The 20,048-nt window shown below is 41.6% G+C and overlaps 1 protein-coding gene across 3 annotated transcripts in view; it reads left to right on the top strand.

Annotated features, from left to right (window-relative positions):
* The window catches only part of ATAD2B (ATPase family AAA domain containing 2B), a 167,823-nt gene that overhangs the window by 60,066 nt on the left and 87,709 nt on the right, over positions 1-20,048 (top strand). For all 3 annotated transcript variants that reach the window (XR_004645254.1, XM_034766601.1, XM_034766600.1), the window contains exons 13-16: positions 647-735; positions 1,120-1,279; positions 3,962-4,052; positions 10,971-11,282. Coding sequence is in view for 2 of the 3 variants with exons in the window: in XM_034766601.1 (XP_034622492.1) it covers positions 647-735; positions 1,120-1,279; positions 3,962-4,052; positions 10,971-11,282 (652 nt within the window). In the remaining variant the exon portion in view is untranslated. The remainder of the gene's footprint in view (positions 1-646; positions 736-1,119; positions 1,280-3,961; positions 4,053-10,970; positions 11,283-20,048) is intronic.

The following is a 20,048-nucleotide window of genomic DNA, read 5'->3' as shown; positions in this document are numbered from 1 at the left end:
TTTTTTCTTTGTTATGGTTATTTACTGCAATTTTATATTCTAAAAAACAAAACAAAAAATTCAAAAATAAACATTTAAAACAATTACAAAAAATGTGATCTCCTGCATTGCTCCAGGCATTGAGAATTCAGTCATCTAAAGACAGGATTCTCACATTATGAATCAGTGCCACCCTGTTTGGGATTGTTCAAGAGTGCAGGAAAACTATGGCACTGGTGCCATCTTCCTTAGGTAAAGGAAAATACAGTCTAACTTTTTTTCCTTTGCTTTAATATTACAACTTAGTTGTTAAACTTCAGATTTATTCTCAGAGCTGGGTTTAAAAAAGCATCAGAGAATCATAGAATATCAGGGTTGGAAGGGACCTCAGGAGGTCATCTAGTCCAACCCCCTGCTCAAAGCAGGACCAATCCCCAGACAGATTTTTGACCCAGATGCCTAATGGCCCCCTCAAGAATTGAACTCACAACCCTGGGTTTAGCAAGCCAATGCTCAAGCTACTGAGCTATCCCCTCCCCAAATGCAAGCTTTTAACATACAGCCCGTGGAAGTGTTACCAGCACATAGTGAAGAGAATTTGTTTTTACTCCATTGCAGAAGAAATTTGAATTAACAGCTAATATCCATTCCTGTTTCTACCCACCAGGCATACCTGATGAGACCTGCTATAATCTTCTTTGATGAAATAGATGGTTTGGCCCCAGTTCGTTCTAGTAGACAAGACCAGATTCACAGGTAATGTTTTTAATATACTACTGCGGGTTATGTTTTTATTTTGGTAAATTTAAAGTAGCTTTTTTTAAAGCTTCATTTGGATTATTTCTTGGGTTAGATCCTTGCCCCTCCTCTGGCACTTTTACACCAGGTGAAAGATCCAACATGGTGTAAAGGGTCACTAAAAGCCCTGTTTATGACTAAGTGATGATTACCCCTGCCCATGCAATACTTTTTCAAGACCACTTTGCAAACTCTGTCTGCAGTGATACTGGACAATGCTATGACCCCATAGGGCAGCTCAGGGAGGATGGCATAACTTAATTTAGACAACCCTTGATGGCCTATTATGTAGGAGACGTTGATGATATTTACAAAAAATTGTTTTTGAAAACTTTCTTCTAGCTCTATAGTGTCTACCCTACTTGCCCTCATGGATGGACTGGATAATAGAGGAGAAATTGTCGTAATTGGTGCTACAAACAGACTTGAATCTATAGACCCTGCACTCAGGAGACCTGGTCGTTTTGACAGGGAATTTCTTTTCAACTTGCCTGATCAAAAGGTAAAAGTTACAAAGGGATAATGTAAAAATTTCTAGAGTGAAGTAAGTGGGTATCTCTGAAGATCCACATATTTTATACAGATGTCTATCAAATGGCATTTGGTATGTTTTCAAAAACGGCAACAATTTGTCCATTGCTAGTCCTTTTTGTTAGTGTGTTTTCATTTATTTATTTATTTGGAAACTAGAATTCTTTAGACATCTCAAAGGCACTTACCCTCTTTGCAAAACTCAGTTCATAGTACATTTAAAGTTTTAAAAATGTTTTAAAAGTCATTTAAGAAAAAAAAGGCATTTTAATGGCTCTGAGATAGGACATATGTTCTCACAACTCAAACAGCTCAACTAAATTTATTGAAATTTCTCCAAAACAATCTATAACAGCAGACTGAGTAGACCCTCTTTCCTGTTGTCTCAGGTTTGCAGAAGACTCTCTCCAGGCAAACCATAGCAAAAAAATACAAATCTTCCTCTACCTCAGATTCCTCACTGGAAGTGTCAACTTTCATCTGAGACTAAACATGAGAAATTTCATCACAAAATAAAACATTTTGAGAGTTTAACAAATTGATACTACATAGCAATTTGCACAGTGTTCTATCTCTTCAAAGTACTGTGCAAACATTAACACTGGACTAACTTGATGATTCTATTATAGTTATGGTTTCATCCATTTTGACAAAAGTAGCATGGAACTGGACACAAAGCTCAGAATTCTTGAAATCTGCAAGAGCAAATAATTGCGTTGCAGTTTGCTAGTAGTGAGGGATTTTTAAAACTGTCTCTGTCGCTCCTTTTTGAGGCTCTTCTACACAAGCGTTTAATATTTTACTAAACCATTCTAAGACACAGTTTCCAAATAGAATCAAATTGGAAAAATAGAAATGCCCACTAGCTAAACAAAGAGGATTCCTCAGTTCAAAAACTGCTAGCCACCCTCCTCCTCCATCTTTTTAGGTCCCTTGAAGTCTGTTTGCCAGCTCATAGTCTGTTGCAGTGCCCTAATCAAGTGGCTCTCAACCTTTCCAGACTATTGTACCCCTTTCAGGAATCTGATTTGTCTTGCGTACCCACAAGTGTCACCTCACCTCACTTAACTAAAAATCAGACATAAAAATACAAAAGTGTCACAGCACACCTACTGAAAAATTGTTTATTTTCTCATTTTACTATATAATTATAAAATAAATCAACTGGAATATAAATATTGTACTTACATTTTAGTGTATAATACGTAGAGCCATGTAAACAAGTCATTATATGAAATTTTAGTTTGTACTGACTTCGCTAGTGCTTTTTATGTAACCTGTTGTAAAACTAGACAACTATCTAGATGAGTTGTACCCCTGGAAGACCTCTGAGTACCCCCAGAGGTACATGTACCCCTGGTTGAGAACCACTGCCCTAGTCAGTATCCTCTGTGCTGTGACATCATAGCTACTGTAATCTCACTGAAGTGTGGAGCTGGCCCAGAGAAGGGACAAGGTAAAGCCCCAGGCCTCACTTTTCCAAAACCTTGCAATGTACTTTTAGAAGTGAAAAATTAGAGACCTTAACTGAGCTTTCTCTGGGCTGGCTTCATTCTCCACTGAAGCTCTTTGGTAGTTCTGCTCTGAGGGGCATTCTAGTGGAGCTGGTGACTCATGACTTTTGGGGACTTGAGTAAAAAAGGTAAGCTTGGTGAATTAAGTTTTGAAAGCCCCTCTTCACCTAGTTAGTGGGAGCATCCATCATATGTTGAAGTACATAAAACTGTTTTGTTATTTGCAAATTACTTTAAAGTCATTTCAGTAACCCTAGCTGCAAATCTCCAGGCCTACAAATATGTTTGAAATTCTGCATGTCTGGAATGTAATAATACTGAACAGTAAAATAAATAAATATTGTGTTTGTATGTCAGCATTTATCCCTTTTAAAAAAGGAAATGTATAAAAAAATCGACATTTATGCATCATTATAACAGTAAATTTAAGCACACACACCGGCAAATTCAGAAAGGTTCCCACTGCAGTTGTAACTTGATCACATTACACTGTAAGCTGTCTGGCGAAATGACTTCATCTTTGTATGGATTTGTACAATGCCTAGCCCAATCCTGATTGAGGCTGCCGAGTGCTATGATAATATAAATAGATAACTATATATATGTGAAGAAATACACTTAGCTGTCTGCATCATAATGAAAATTGCACATGTACAAAACAGGAATTGTAATTGCAGTGTGAACATATTTTTACGTTTCTTAGTTTGAGTATTTTATATTCACAACCACATGTTGCATAAATATATTTTTGATATTGGATTTAATGTGTAGGCTGTTTCAATCTAATCGACTAAAACTTGATTTTTTTAGTGTAATACTCATGGAATTTTTCTGTAATAATAAACTATCTTTGTAAAAGATTAAATACTGAGGCGTTTTATAATGGCAGAATCTCTTAATTGGAAGTATAGTGGTTGCCACTAAGAGAATCAGCACACACAGGTATTTCCTATGCCACAAAATTCCCTTTCCTCCTGAGAATTTGTGTTGTACTCTTCCACATGTTCCTGTGACATTGTGTTGACACAATTAGGATAATTATTGACTCCTCTTGAATATGTGACCCAAGTGCTTGAAATATGTTGATTTACTGTTGGCTGCTGATTTTGCTTGCTAATGCTGAAATACTTCTTTATCAGGCAAGAAAGCACATTTTACAAATTCATACCAGGGACTGGAACCCCAAACTGTCAGATCCTTTCTTGGGGGAGCTAGCTGAAAAATGTGTTGGTGAGTGGTACCATATTAGTGTTATCACTTGTAGATGCCTTTTCTTTCCATAAAACCTTTTCTTAAAGCTTGTAAAGTATGTTGAACACTTGTTTCTGAAGTTCTGAACATGCATCAGATGCTTTGTTTTTTTTATTTATTTTTCAATTTTATTTTTATTGAAACTTCTGTACTTTCTACAACCCTTATTTGTAATCAGAAAAATCAGGCATGATTGTATCAGAGGGATTAATGTACAGAATAAATACCCAATAATAGTTTGAAGGTAATAATTCAGTAGATAATGTTTTCCTGACATAACCGCCAATGTCCTTTTGTAGGACTAGTGCCAACAAAAATAAAAGCACATGGGAAGCAGAATCTTTAGGTAAAGATTCCTTTAAAAACTTTACAGGTGAGATTGGTTGGCACAGTTTTCCTGCCTTATATGTGGACAAAAATAAATTTCAGTAGTTTTTATTGAATCTCTGCCATGCTCTCTTCAGACAAAGACTCACAAACTAAACACAGGTCCTAAAGCTAAGATATATCCCCCAGAGTCTATTACTGCATAATATACCCATGTGGCAGGCACAGGGCAAAAAACTTTGTCCTCTAGACTCAGGAACCATGAATTTCTTAAATATACCGTTGGAGCACTCAGACCTGCTGTACTGAATGGGAGGATGGTTGTTCAAGCCAGCTGCTTAAAAGCAGGACAGAAATAAAAACAAATGTTCATGTAGTGAGATTTTTAACGGGGAAATAACCCTAAAATACACACCACAACCTCCTCACAACAATTTGTCATATAAAGATACATCCTCTGTCAACCATCTGCTTGGGCAAGCATTGGAGTTCTCAGAACAAGGATAATCTCAGATAACTGTTCATTGGGATCCATCATCAAAGAAATAAGAACTTTAAATTGAGCATCAGTCCATTCAGTCAGCTACTGTACATCCGAATTATCCTCTTCATCCACAGGGACAACCATCTTCGAAGCAGCATGCCTCCGCTTTTGATCCACAAAGACCTCAACATCTTCTGGTGAGGAGAAAATATAACTATCCAGCAAACTCCAATTTAAGCTTTGCCGGGTATAAAACAGCATGTGCCAAACCCATTTAATGTAAATTCTGCTTGACTTTTTCAAAGGCCTGGTGCCACTTAATGGGAGAGGGGGGATATCTGGGATAAAATCCAGTTTTGTTCCTTTGAAAGTTCACCATATTTCTGTCCACCTTGAGAGTCCAATTACATATTTTAAGATGTTCAGACTACAAGGACAGCCTTTTGTAGGTTTTACTGCAAGACATTCCTTGTGCTGAAGTAAAAGCCGTTGGTTCTGGGGGAAAATTTGTTAATTTTCCAGAATAAGAAATATCCCCAGGATCTGGTGTGTCTGGTTCTTGCACCATTCTAATATTGTGCACTTGAATTTCTCCTTTCTGTATCTTGGAGCTTTAATGTCTTCCAGCATTTCCAAGATCAGAACCTTGTATCTACTATAAAAAGTCTCTACATCAGTCACAATAAGGCTAGTTTGTCTCACTTGCCCTAAGATTGCCTCATCGTTTTTGTTCATGATGTCACGAACATCTAACCTTTTATTCAGGCTTTCTAGATTCTTTGGAGCCATGCAAACCTGCGTTTTGGTCCTCTTTTCACACTGATGCAGTAGCTATTAGTCTGCTCTTGTTCCCCTTGAGTGGACAAAGTTTTAAAAAATCCAACCCAACCACCACCACCACCCAGTCTAGACTCAACAGGGTTTTGGTACAGCATGATTTTACCTTTACCTTGTTTAGCGAACTTGGCAACACCTACAAATACCTGAATCTTAATGAAGAAAACTACCAAAATGCTACAAATATAACTGACCTCTACTGAGAAGCAGTCATGAGAGTGGATAGCTTGCTTGTTGATGTATACTTCCCATACAACTATTTAAAAAAACATGACTGGGCTTATTTAATTGTTAAAAAAATAAGACAAACAGAACCAGGACTTGTAGGGCAATAGCAGGTTGTTTCCTAAAGCTAGATTTTTGTCACAACTGTCATGGATTTCATGAGTTGATGTCTTAAAAATGACGTGTGCCATTTGGAGATTTTTATATCTGGGTTTGTTAAATAGTTGAAAAAACTTCTTTGAGTGGCTTGAGAGCTGCAGAATTAAGCCATGGGCTGCCTGTGAGATTAATAGAATGCAGCAACTCAGGGAGAGAACTGAAGTGACATAAAAGACCAGACCTTTGGAGTTTTAGTGGGAATTTTAAATTCCCAAAATGGCCACAAGATGGGAAGCGGAAAAAGCCATGAGCACAGGAAAAACGTATGGTCTTCATGCAGTTAAGTGTGTGTTAGAGATGGGCGCAAACCAGCCTGAAGTTTGTGACTTGTGCCCATTTCTTGTACATATTTTTGTTTTGAATATTTACCTTCTAGGTAAATGGGTACTCAATTGTCTTGTTAACTCAACCTTTTAGAAAGCAAACCATATTAGCAACAGTAAAGTTGTGATCTCTTCCATCCAGCGTCTCTGTTAATCAGGTATATCCTTTCAAAACCTAGGTAGGCCATTAAAATAATATTAAACAAGGATTTTAAAGAAATTCAACACTGAGTCAAGACACTTCTTAGAAATATTCTGTTTCATGTTCATTATCATAATTAAGCAACTTACAAGAAAAAGAGTTAATTTGTTACCAATTGGTTCTTTCTCTCCCATCTTAATACAGTGATGGAGAGAGATGACTGTTTGGGGTTTTTTCACCCCACTGTTGTGAGAAAGCTATGGTGGTATCTTTCACTTCAACCTCATAGTGAGTTCTGTGCTGGCATGCTTCCTGTGCAGTGTGCCACAGAATTTGGACCATAATGCTCTTATGATGATGTTAGGCCAAAATCTTGACCTAATTTGACAAGAAGATCCTACCTTTTTTCTTGTCGTAGAAATAGTTATAACTGGTTTTTGGGGCGGGCATTGGAGAGGAGAGAGTTTGGGGAGAAATCTGTTTCCAAGAGAAAAAACAGGAAAAGATGACTAGCAAGTTTCTGTAAAAGTCTGATGCATATTCTGTAGTAGGCTGTATGGGAGCCTGCTTCCTTACTGTGCTTCTCCCTGAAAGTTGTGCCAAAAAAAAAAAAAAAAAAAGTCGCTTGTTTGACACAATCTGGTGGTGGTAGGGAGCACAGAATGGATTACTTTAATTTTGTTCTATCACAAGGAAAGCCAGTGATTATGCCCACCCCAAATTCAGAATTATCTCCTGGATTTTTAAAAAGCAGAAGGAAATGCATTAAAATTTAGTTTTATTACTACAGTGACAATTGGGGATAAAAAGAGTTCCTTCAAGGTTAGAGTGAAAAACCATGTTTCATATTCAGCCTTGACAACTTACTTATGTTCTTACATCTTCTGGGCATAGTATGTATTTGCTTAATACTAAAAAACCTATAATGTTCTGCAAGATATTTTCTTGCAGTTGTCTTGTCAGTCACTCAAATGAATATACAAGTATGCACAAGAGAATCCTTCAGTAAAAGATGAATTATTACTCTTCAGATGCAGTTGCTCCTGAGAAATAGGGCAATAGAACTGGAGACTAATTGTATATCTGATCACCTGAGAATTTAATTTTCAAAATGGGCCATAGGCTATTATTTCCTAATTTTGCAATTCCATGGAGATGTACAAGCTGTGATTAAAAAGACTGTTTGTAAGGAATATTATAGCATTATTAATAGAAGAATTGGAAAGGACATAGCTTTAGATTTGCTGAGTCTTAATTTGTCAGAGATGCTTAAACAGGATTTTTACGATAAAAGGGAGATTAGAGGAGCAATATAACCCTAATGCATGTTTGACCTTAACAACATTGATTTAGTTTTCCCCAAACTCATTTGTTCAATCTATTGTGTTGTTCTATCAGCAAATGGACCATTGTGAACTGGTAAAATAATACACAAAGTTAAAAAGGCAAAGCAGCCTTTAGTGTACAACACAAATTCTAACTTATCCAGTACAATTGAATGCCCTGACCCTGCAAATAGATTGCCACGTGTTGGGGTCTGTCCACATGGATTTAATTGTGAAATTGGGGCCTTAGTACCTGAACAATGAATGCTAATAAGAAGCCACTTATAATTAGTTAACTGAAAGAAAATAAATGACCGATTTATCCTCTAACAAAATGAGGGACAATAAGATTGCTTGTATCTAATCTGTTTGATTTCACTTGAGCTATGGCTTATTAATAAGAAATTCAAGATAGTTTTTAATTTAACCTGAACTCAACTATTGTGATTATTTACACAGTTATAACTTTTTACCATTTTACTAGCCATTTTTCCAAAATGGAAAAAGTTTATTCAAAAAAGTTGTGTATGGAATCTAATATTTATGGTAATGTTCTGACTATAATCACATACTTTGACTCACATTCAAATCTTTATGGAAAAGTCCTATAGAATGTAATGGGATACCATCAGCTTAAAACCACAGTTTCATCTTAAAAATGTTTACCTACTTTTATTACTAGTAACCCTTAAAATTAATATGACTAAAAAATTAGAAAATGGGGAGAGATTCTTAGTAATCCCCCCAGTTTGTTTACTTAGTGCATCTGTCAACACTTTGTATTGTCATGTTTATTTTTTTGTTGGTGGTGCAGGCCTTGTAAATGGGTGTTTACCAGAGGTAGAGCTGTGGTCAAGTGAAAAATTCTCTAAGTTAGACCTGTAACAAAGTGAGTGGGCTCGTGTGTGCACAGTAAGAGAGGAACAAGGCAGGAAGGCAGGCATAAACAATTTCAGTGGTTAGGGTTTTGTGCCTGCCAGAAGACCCTCCTAAACATAGAGAGGAGCAGGAAAACCATGATCTGTTTTTCTAAAAAGAGGTCTAAAAAAAGTTTGATATACAATTTTAAAGAATGCTTGGCCAATTTTTTAAAAATTGTGAATAGATTCAATAAAAATGAGTAGAATTTAATAAATTATATCCCTGCTAATTGTATCGTTCTGTATGCTGGGTTAAAAACGCTATAAAATTTTTTCTATAAGAGAATAATCTTGTAATTGGTTTAAAAATTGGTATTCTGTACTTCAGCAGAGGTAAAACAAAATGCACCAAAATATATACATCTGTTATTATGAAGGATAGAAACATACCAGTATTAGAAATCCAATAGTTTTAGTCCTGAAAGCAGCAAAACTATCAATTAGTACCACAAAAGACTATTTAAAAGTTTTAGGCCTATATAATACAGTTGTATGTAAGGCTCTAAATCAGGGGTAGGCAACCTTTCACAAGTGGTGTGCCGAGACTTCATTTATTCACTTTAATTTAAGGTTTTGCGTGCCGGTAATACATGTTAACGATTTTTAGAAGATGTCTCTCTCTAAGTCTATATTATATAACTAAACTATTGTTGTATGTAAAGTAAACAAGGTTTTCAAAATGTTTAAGAAGCTTCATTTAAAATTAAATAAAAATGCTGATCTTACGCCACCAGCCTGCTCAGCCCGCTTCCAGCCTGTGGTTCTGTTCACCTAGGCCTGCAGTGGGCTGAGAAGGGCCTGTGGTCGGGACGCCAGCTGGCAAGGGGCCGGCAGCCGGGACCCCAGACCTGGGCAGGGGGTTCAGGGGTCAGGGCAGAGGGTGCAGGGCAGAAGGCTGGGTGTGTGTGGGGGGATTCAGGGGTCAGGGCAGAAGGCTGGCAGGTGTGGGGGTGCAGGACAGAAGGCTGGGTGTTGGGAGCGTCTTGAGGTCAGGGCAGAGGGCTAGGGGGTGTGGGGGGTGCAGGGCAGAAGGCTGGGTGTGTGTGTGGGGGGTTCAGGGCAGAGGGATGGGGCTGTGGGGGTGTAGGGCAGAGGGATGGGTGTGTGTTGGGGTGGGGGGGTGCAGGGCAGAAGGCTGGGGTGCTCAGCTCATGGGGGTGCTCCCAGCCCCCTGCCCTGAGCGCTCATGGCAGGGGGCTGGGAGGGATATGCCCTGTTCCACCCCCTTCCCCAAGGCCCATCCCTACCTCTCTGCATCCTCTACGGAGCAGCGAGCACGCTGCCGCTCCGCTCGGCTCTGCTCTGCTCCGCTCCCCCTCCCCCTCTCAAGGGCCATCGTGATTTTCTGCTATCTTTCTCCATACAACTAGAGTTATAAAATTAAAAAGAGAGAGAGTATTGTGCTTGACAGTAAACCTTAGTTTCTTCTAGCAGCTATGAAGAACGAATTAGGTGAGGGAATTTTCCTGTCTACTTATATGCTCTGATTAAGTATTTTTCCTTAATATCCTCCATTTTCTCAGATGCTTTGTGGATATATGCACTTTGTTCCTAAAATTCATTTGGACCATTTGCTGCTTTAAAAAAATAATCACAAAATAAGTTTTTCATTTTGTACATAGGCTTCCCTATAACTTTTTACAATTCTATTTCATGCAATTACAGTTGCAACTGATGCATTCGTGTATAAAACAAAGACTATAAAAAAGAAAAGGAATAGAGATGACACAAAGCTGGGGGGAAGCTACAGTAAATTCTATAATAAAATCTTGGAAAATATTGATATTGACATATTAATTTCTTGCCATATCACATTGCTGTATAGGAATATCAGTGGATGCTACTTTGTATTTGCATTTGCCTTTCTTCCATAGGCTATCCACAGCTATCTTTTTTTTTTTTTTTTTTTTTTTTTTTTTCTGGTGGTCTTTGACAGTAGTCCAGATAATGGTATCATTGGTTTTAATAAGGGTTTAACATTTGCTTCTTAAGCTGTAATCAGTCCCTGGGTTAATTTGCACTTGATGCAATGTGAAAGAGTCTGTGACAATGAAGTGCAATTGGCTGCTCTTTTAGCTTCAGGTTTAGTTGTACATATGCAAAATGTTGGTGCTTCTTTATGGAACATATGTATGTTTGTTTTTTTGTACACTAGGGTACTGTGGAGCTGACATAAAAGCACTTTGCACTGAGGCTGCCTTGATTGCCTTGCGACGGCGCTATCCTCAGATTTACGCGAGCAGTCAGAAACTGCAGCTTGATGTTTCTTCAATAGTTCTCAGCGCACAAGATTTTTACCATGCAATGCAGAATATTGTGCCTGCTTCCCAACGTGCCGTGATGTCTTCAGGACATGCACTATCCCTAGTCATAAGGCCGCTGCTGGAAAGAACCTTCAGTAACCTCCTGGTGGTTTTACACAAAGTATTTCCCCATGCTGAATTTAGTCAAGGTGACAAAAGAGAAGGTACTTTATTTTTTTTATTATTTTTATTTTTTTGCTCTTAACTATTCTGCTGTAGGTTGGAAAAATGTCAGGTAGCTTTTCTTTTAGCATCCTTGTCCTACTCCTAGCCTGAAATGTACTGAATCAAGTTTGCACCAGCTTATGCCAGAACTGACTTTGATTTGCTTATTTTACTTGGACATATAATTAATGGTAATAATAATTGTAATTCATTAATGTATTGCTGTACTGTCTAGAAGTCCCAGTCAAGAACCAGAATCTCATTGTGCTAGGTGTTGTAAAAATGCAGAACAAAAAGATGACTCTTGCCTCAAAGACTTTACAATCGAAGTTAAGACGAGACAATAGATGGAGACAGACAATGAAATGCTGTTGGTCAGCATGATGGGGAGTGGTATGGACACAGCAGTGGCTCGTTGTCCAGTTTTTTTGTGGGCATCACAGCAAAAGAGAGTTGTAAAGAGGGATTTGAAGGAGGTAGCTTAGCCGATGTTTATGAGGAGCTTCTCTCAAGCATGAGGGGCAGCCTGGGAGAAGGCATGGTAGTGCTTGTTTGAAAATTTAGCAAGTGGTTGATGGAGACTGGCATCATGGGCTGATTGGAGGTAGGAGTTGACATTTTGTTAGCAAATGGGAGATAATGAGTAGATTGGGGGATAAATCATGAAGGGCCTGGAAAGTGAAGACAAATAACTTGATTTTCTTCCAGTGCTTGCTTATGTCCATTGCAGTGTAAATGTGTGCTCGCCCTATGCACCACCACTGGAAATTTTTTCCTTCAGTGGTATCTATCGGATTGGCTCTGGTGCCCCTAGGAGTTGCACGCTTATAGTACCGGTATAAACACTCCTGCCGATCCACAGCCCCCTTGGTTCCTTTTTACTGCCCGTGATGGTTGCTGCAACTGCCTCGTCCTTGTGTTCACAAGTACTCCTTATGTGGACTTTCTAACCTCGTTGTATATAGTTATCTTTTATTCTTAGTAGTTAAGTTTCAGTTGTTAGATAAATAGGTTAGCGAACACCAACCCAGCAGGGTTAATCCCTGACCAGTAGAGTGGCATGCCTCAGTCTCCATGGTTTAAGCCTTGTGCTTCTTGCCACAAGCCTATGCCTGTGAGTGACCCCAATTCCAGCTAGCTTCAGTGCCTGGGGAAAGCTCACATGTAGGAGTGCTGCAAGATCGGCAAAGACTCCAGGCCCTGCAACAAAAAGGATAGAGACACTAGATTCAGATTTATCCTCATGGAGGCAGCATTTCAACCTCCCTTGGAGCCGGGTTACTCAGAGTTGGCACTGAGTACTTGAGCTTCAGTAAGGAGTGCCCCAGCTCTTTGGGAAACTCAGCACCGTTCCTCTCTGGCACTGAGGAAAAGATGCTCCTTCTTCTTGAGCCTCAGCATCCCCGGTTGGTCATCCTCAGTGCCGAAGAAAAGTGCGCCAGTGAGGGACTTTGGCACTGCTCTCCATCACCGTTGTCAAGAAGGAAGCAGAAAAAGACCAATAGAGGTCGATTCCCCCAACCCTGAGCACAGAGACACTAGTAGAGTGCGAACCGCATCAGGCCACTCGGTGTCTCTAACAACTCGTGTGGCGCTATTGTCTCCGGCACCTATGGACTCTCCACCACAGGAGAGCCACCAGAGCTCCACTGCCTGGGTGGTACCGTCAATGCCAGAGGCATTTCAGGCAGCGAGAGATTTACTCTCTCTACCGGTACCACCATTCCCAGCCGTACGGGAGCTGTCAGTGGCAGCACCGGTGGGAGGAACCTCCGTGGCTCCGAGGCCTCAGGTGCCTTCAAAAGGGAAACTGGCCACGATGGCCCATCCCCAATCTCCTCCCTCCTGGCACTGCTTGCTGGCACTGGTCGGCACTGCTGCACCCTGGTCTCCAGGAAAGGAATCTTCAGAGACTGACGGGGAGGTGGAGTCGTACACCTCTCTCAGGAGCCGGCACCATAACTCCAGCTGGCACTACCCGACCATAGACCCAAACCAAGGCATCCCACCTGTGGCTTGGCCTCCAGGACAGTGACAGATACCAGTATAGTGGCCTTTCTAGAACCCCTGGGTTTTTCTTCCGATGCAAGGGTCCCATTCCAGAAGATCATACTCTGTGGTATAAGAGTCCAAAACACCTCCACCGCTCCCCTTGGAGTGAGATCCAGGCTCTGGTACCAAGATCTATGCCAAATATCAACACTCGACACCACGAAACCTGTCTAGTGCCAAGGGTGAAGAACAGTGTCCTCTGCCTGTACAAGTGAGGCTGTCGCGGGAGCAGACGATTACAAGGAGCATCAAGAGCTCCTCAAGAAAGTGGCTCAAAACCTGGGTATCCAGGTAGAGGAGATCAGGGAGTCCTCCCATGCCCTGGTGGACATTCTAGCGGTAACAGGCCCTTCAAGAGTGGCATTGACACTAAATAATGCCACTATGGGGTCCATAATAGCATCATGGCATACCCCGGCGTCCCTCCAACCAATGGCAAAGAAAATGGAAAAGAAATAATTTGTCTCAGCTAAGGGGTGCGAATTCCTTTATACACTTCTACCATAACCTTTGGTTGTGTCAGCAGCCAATGAGTTGGGAACAACAGAGTCAGCAAGTGCCAAGGCCAAGGATGCCAAAAAATTAGACCTCTTCATTCAAAAAGGTCTATTCAACAGATGGCCTTCAGCTCAGGATTGCAAATCAGCAAGTGCTCCTGAGCAGGTATAATTTTAACTCCTGGGACTCTGTGTTGAAATTTAAGGAGCTACTACCACAGGAGTCCAGGCAAGAATTTGCAGCTCTCATGGAGGAAGGCAAATCTGTGGCAAGGGTGTCCCTGCAAGCAGCCTTGGATGCTGCGGACTCTGCAGCTCGATCCATGGCCTCAGTGGTGGCAATGCGAAGCTCTGGGCTTCAGTCCTCGGACCTACAGCATGAGGTTCAACAGTCATCACAGGACCTTAATTTCGAGGGTACGTCACTCTTTTCTGAGCAGACAGACTCCAAGCTGCACAGCCTAAAGGACTCAAGGGCCATCCTGAAGTCTTTAGGGCTTTATACATGGCATCCTTGAGGAAACATGATGATATGCCTCAGCTGGCTCCTCTTTTTTTCCCACCACCCACCTGGCAAGACTACAATAGGAGCAGAGGCTTTAGGAGAAAACCTCTGCACCAATCCTGGTCCGCACCTGCCTTCTCCCCCTCCCCCTGACACTCTGCAGGGTCTAAGCAGGCCTTTCGATGGGACACTCAAGGACGATGTACAAGGACAGAACTGGGATCCAACTTCCCTAGTTTTTGTGGACCATTTATCCCATTTCTATCAGGCATGGGCCCGTATTACCTCAGATTTCTGGGTGCTATGCATGATAGCACTGGGATATAACCTTCAGTTTAGTTGTCCGCATCCCCATCTCTCTTTAGGGATCCTTCTATTCCCGCTATTTCCTAATTTTGAAAGCCAACAGCGATTTCAGGCCGATTCCAGACCTGTGAAAGGTCAACAGATTCATGAAGAAGCTAAAGTTCCTCATGGTTTCCTTGGTTTCCGTCCTCTTTTCCCTGGAACCAGGGGACTGGTACACTGCCCATGATTTGAAGGATGCTTACTTCCATATCTCAATCTTTCAGGGATACAGAAAGTTCCTCAGGTTCACCTTCTTGAGGAGAGAGGGTTCAGGTGTACCCTTACTTCAGTGACTGGCTGGTCAAAGGTCAGACCAAGGTCCAGGTGGAGTCCAACATAAAGTTAATACAGTCAACTTTCCAGGGTTTAGGTCTGCTAATAAATGTGAGAGAAGTCTACTCTTTCCTGGGTTCAAAGGCTAGAGTTCATTAGGGCGATCTGTGACTCGGTTCAAGCAAGAGCCTTCATCCCAGAAGCACAGTTCCAAGCAGTAGGGATGCTTAGAGAGAGCCTCAGGAATCATTCCATTACCACAGCAAGAAACTGCTTGAAGCTCTTGGGTCTCATGACATTATGCACCTATGTGATGCAGCATGCAAGACTTAGGTTCAGACCTCTCCAGATGTGGATGGCATCTGTAAACTAACCAAACCGACACCACTTAGACGCAGTCATCACAGTTCCCTCATCAGTGATTGCCTCCCTCCATTGGTGGCTGGATCTGCTGGCAGTGTGTGTAGGAGTTCCATTCTCAAGACCCCAACCATCAGCGTCTCTTGTCACAGTCACTTCGCCGATGGGCTGGGGGGCTGACTTGGAGTCCTTCAGAACTCAGGGCCTCTGGTCTCTGGAAGAGCTCGTTACATATCAATGCCAGGGAGCTCAGGGCGATTTGCTGGGCCTGCCAGGCATTCCAACCCCATGTGGAGGGCAGGTGTGTATCAGTTCTCACAGACTACACAACAGTGATGTTTTATATCAATGGGCAGGGAGGAGTGAGGTCCTTTCACCTGTGCCAGGAAACACTTAGCTTGCGGGAATTCTGCATAGCCCACTCGATTCACCTCAAGGCCTCCTATCTGCTGGAATCACAAGAACGAGCTAGCGGATCACATCAACAGATTGTTCTCCAGCCACAAGTGGTCCACCCATCCATATATTGTGAAAGCCATTTTCCAGAAGTGGAGTAATCGCCAGATAGATCTGTTCATGATGAAGCACAACAGGAAGTGTCTTCAGTTCTGCTCCTTCCTGGGTCAGAGCCCTGGGTCTCTCGTAGATGACTTCCTCCTTCCTTGGATGGGTCATCTCTTCTATGCTTTTCCTCTCCTACACAAGGTCTTGCTGAGGACCAAGCACGAGTCATCCTGATAGCCCCGGCTTGGCCCTGCCAGCACTATTTACCACATTCCTAGACCCTTGGTGTAAACACCAATCCGTCTACCTCCATTTCCAGACCTGATCTCCCAAGACCACGGCTGTCTGTGTCATCTGAACCTCGAGTCCCTCACAGCCTGGAAGCTCCATGGCTGAACCCCTCAGAGCTAACATGCTCTGCAGTTCATGAGGTGCTTTTAGGGTGCAGAAGATCTCCACTGGAGCCACTTACCTGGAAAAGTGGAAAAGGTTCTCGATTTGGTCTACACAGAAGTGTCTCACCTACACAATCAACAGCACCATTCATTCTAGACTGTTTACTCCACCTGAAACAACATGGGCTAACCGTGTCATCTATTAGGGTCCATCTGGATGCAATCTCGGCTTTTCATGCATGGGTGAACGGCCATTCTGTGTTCTCAAACTCCATCTGTAGTTGGTTTCTTAAGGGTATTGAGAGATTGTATCCTCTGGTATGGCAACCAATCCCTCCCTGGAATTTCAGCCTCGTATTGTCAAAACTGACCGGACCACCATTTGAAACATTGGCAACATGCTCTCTGCTCTTCCTATCCTGCAATGTGGCCTTCCTGATGGCCATTACTTCTGCCAGAAGGGTCTCGGAGATCCTGGTGCTCTCTTTAGAACCTCTTTACATGGTATTCTTCAAGGAGAAGGTCCGATTGCTTCCGCATCCAGCCTTCCTTCCAAAGGTGGTTTCACAGTTCCATAGTAACCAGGATATCTTCCTACCGGTCTTCTGTCCGAAACCACATGCCAACAGAGAGAATCAGAGGTTCCACTTGCTGGTCATCAGATGTGCACTAGCTTTCTACATAGAAAGGAGTAAATCATTTTGGAAATCTACCCAGCTATTTGTGGCCATTCCATACAGGGTGGTGAAAGGTCTTCCAATCTCAGCGCAGAGAATTTCATCATGGATCACTTCCTGTATCTGCACATGCTATGATCTGTCAAAGCAGATCTGTCTGTGCCCTGACAGCACATTCTACAAGGGCTCAAGCATCTTCGGTAGCATTCATGGCACAAATTCCTATGCAGGACATTTGTAGAGTGGCAAAGTGGTCATCATTTCATACTTTCACATCTCACTCTGCCATTGCCCAACAGGCTAGAGACAATACTGGATTTGACCAAGGAATATTACAATCAGCTTGCCAATAAACTCTGAACCTTCCACCTGCACAACTGCTTGGGAGTCACCTACATTGGATTAGACATGAGCAAGCACTTGAAGAAGAAAAAATGGTACTAACCTTCCGTAACTACTGTTCTTCGAGATGTGTTGCTTATGTCCATTCCTACCCCCTCCGCCTCGATCTGCCAGAGTTAACTGATAAGAAAGGGGGCTGCGGGTCGGTGGGATCCTTTATACCAGCGCTATGAGCGCGCGACCCCAGGGAGCGCCAGAGCCGACCTGACAGATACCACTCGAGGAAGAGGTTTCCGGCGGCGGTGCTTGCGGCAAGAGCACACCTACATTGGAATGGACATGAACAACAAATTAAAAAATAGTAGTTACAAAAGGGGAAGATTTTTTTTTTTTTTTTTTTTTTTTTTTTTTTTTAATGCGTTAGAGAAGGGGGAGCCAGTGGAAGGATTCAAAGAAAAGGGTGATATGGTCAAAATGACAGGCTAGGAAAATTCTTTGCAGCAGGATTTTGAATGGATGTGAGTTGGGCAAACAGCATTTTGAATGGATGTGAATGGTTGCATTTGTCAAGGCCAGAGAAAAGGATGTTTCTGTAACTGAGACACAAGATAATGAGCACCTGCACAAGAATTTTAGCTGAGTGCATGTATAGGATAGGGCATGTCTTAAAGATGTTGTGTAGCAAGAACCTGCAAGATTTAAACAGACAGGATATGAGGATCTAGAGAGGTCTGAGTTGAAGATGAATCCAGGTTATGGGCCTGAATGATGGAGAGTATGGTGTTGCTGTTCACAGTAATTTAGAAGGGAGGTCAGAGAGTAAGGGGGATGGCTTAGATGGGGGAAGATTAGGAGTTCTGTTTAAGCTATGATGAACTTGAGCTGACATGATATCCACAAGGAAATGTCAGAGAAACCGGCTGAAGTTTTAGTTTGGACAGAAGGAGACATATCTGGAGTAGAGAGCGAGAGTAGATGAATTTGTGTTTGCAAATGAGATTACTGTTGAGGGGATGGGATAAGGCTATGCTATATCAAAGCAACTCTGGCAGCTCCTGGCCCTGGTGCTGAGTCTCTGCTGTCTGGGAAGGGATATACTGCTAAGAGGTAGAGCTTCCAAGTCATGCTTCCCGTTGTTGGTGACGGAGTGAGTCCAGGCTGCAAAGAAGGGTCTGTGGCAGTGTCTGGTTGGGTGCTTAGTTATGTTTAAGCAATGACCCAGGTCATTTCTTGGGAAGTTAGTTACTGGCAGGAGTAGTTGAGAATTTCAGCCCTTATTCTTTGCTTACTTTAACATATGCTTAGTACTTTTTAGTGTTAGTACAGCATCTGAAAAGGCTCATGGTAATATATTTACATTTTATGAATGGATATTGATAAACCAAGATGCAGAGAAGTAATGACTTGCACAATGTCACAAAGCAAGTCAGTGACAGAGCCATGAATCCTGGAGTTCTGACTTCTAGTTCCCTACTCTAGAGCAGTCTCTGGCTTGAATTATTTAAATTCTTCTCCAGAGCTTCCTTAACAAACCTAGTTGTTAACCTCCAGGAAATACCACCTTAGAAGCCCTTTGTTATTGACACTGTTAAGAGAAAAAAATTGCTCTCTTTGTCATGTTTTTTCAAAGTCTGTGTGCTGTTGCTTTTGCTCGGTGCTGGTACTTTCCAAGCAGTCAATGACAAAAAGTTTGTTCTAAAGATTCTTTTATGCTTATGGTTAAATGGTCTATATATTCGTTTGTTTTCCTTCCTACTGATCTTTCCTTATTTTTACCAAAGAGAGTTTGGAAGTTTTCATTGAGTTTGAGTATTAATCATAAACAGATAGAATCATAGAAAAGTAGGGATGGTAGGGACCTCAAGAAGTTACCAAGTCTAGTGTCCTGCACTGAGGCAGGACTAAGTGAACCTAGACCATCCTGGACAGGGGTTTTTCGAGCATGTTCTTAAAAACATCCCGTGATGGGAATTCCACAAACTCCCTCAGCAGCCTGTTCCAGAGTGTAAGTAAGAAAGTTTTTCCTAATGTCTAACCTAAATCTTCCTTGTTGTAGATTAAGCCGATTACTTCTTCTCCGGGACATGAAGAACAATTAATCATTCTTTTTTATAACACCATTCTCTTTTATATATATTTGAAGATAGTTATCAGATATCCCCTCAGTTTTCTTTTCTCAAGACTAAACCTGCCCATTTTTTAATCTTTCCTGAGAGGACAGGTTTTCTAAACCATTTATCATTTTGTTACTCTCCTCTGGGCTGTTTCCAATTAATCCATATCTTTCCCAAAAGTGTGGCACCCAGAATTGGACAAAACTCCAGTGGAGGTCTGTCCAGTGCTGAGTAGAGCAGGACAGTTACCTTCCGTGTCTTACATTTGACCCTCGTGGAGTGCCAGGTTTCAGCCTGAGCCTGAACATCTACAATGCAATATAACAACCCAATAGCCCGAGCCTATGAGCCTGAGTCAGCTGATGGGCTGGCCACAGGTGTTTAATTGCAGTGTAGACATACCCTAAAATCAAGATATATCATGTCTACTCTTTACCTCATCCACTAGGCCAGTAACCCTGTCAAAGAAGGAAATTAGGTTGCTTTGGCTAGATTTGTTCTTGACAGATCCATGCTGGCTACTCATAACTCTAATATCCTCTACGTGCTTACAAATCGATTGTTTAATAATTTGTTGCAGTATCTCTCCAGGTATGAAAGTTAGGCTGACTGGTCTATAATTCCCTGTTTGTTCTTTGCTACCCTTTTAAAAGATGGGTACTGTGTTCCCTTCACCAGTCCGCTGGGACATCATCTGT

Source organism: Trachemys scripta, chromosome 3 (genome assembly GCF_013100865.1).
Source record: "Trachemys scripta elegans isolate TJP31775 chromosome 3, CAS_Tse_1.0, whole genome shotgun sequence".
Lineage (NCBI taxonomy): Eukaryota > Metazoa > Chordata > Testudines > Emydidae > Trachemys > Trachemys scripta.
The sequence above is the reverse complement of the archived record's forward strand: the minus strand, read 5'-3'. Positions and strand labels throughout refer to the sequence as shown.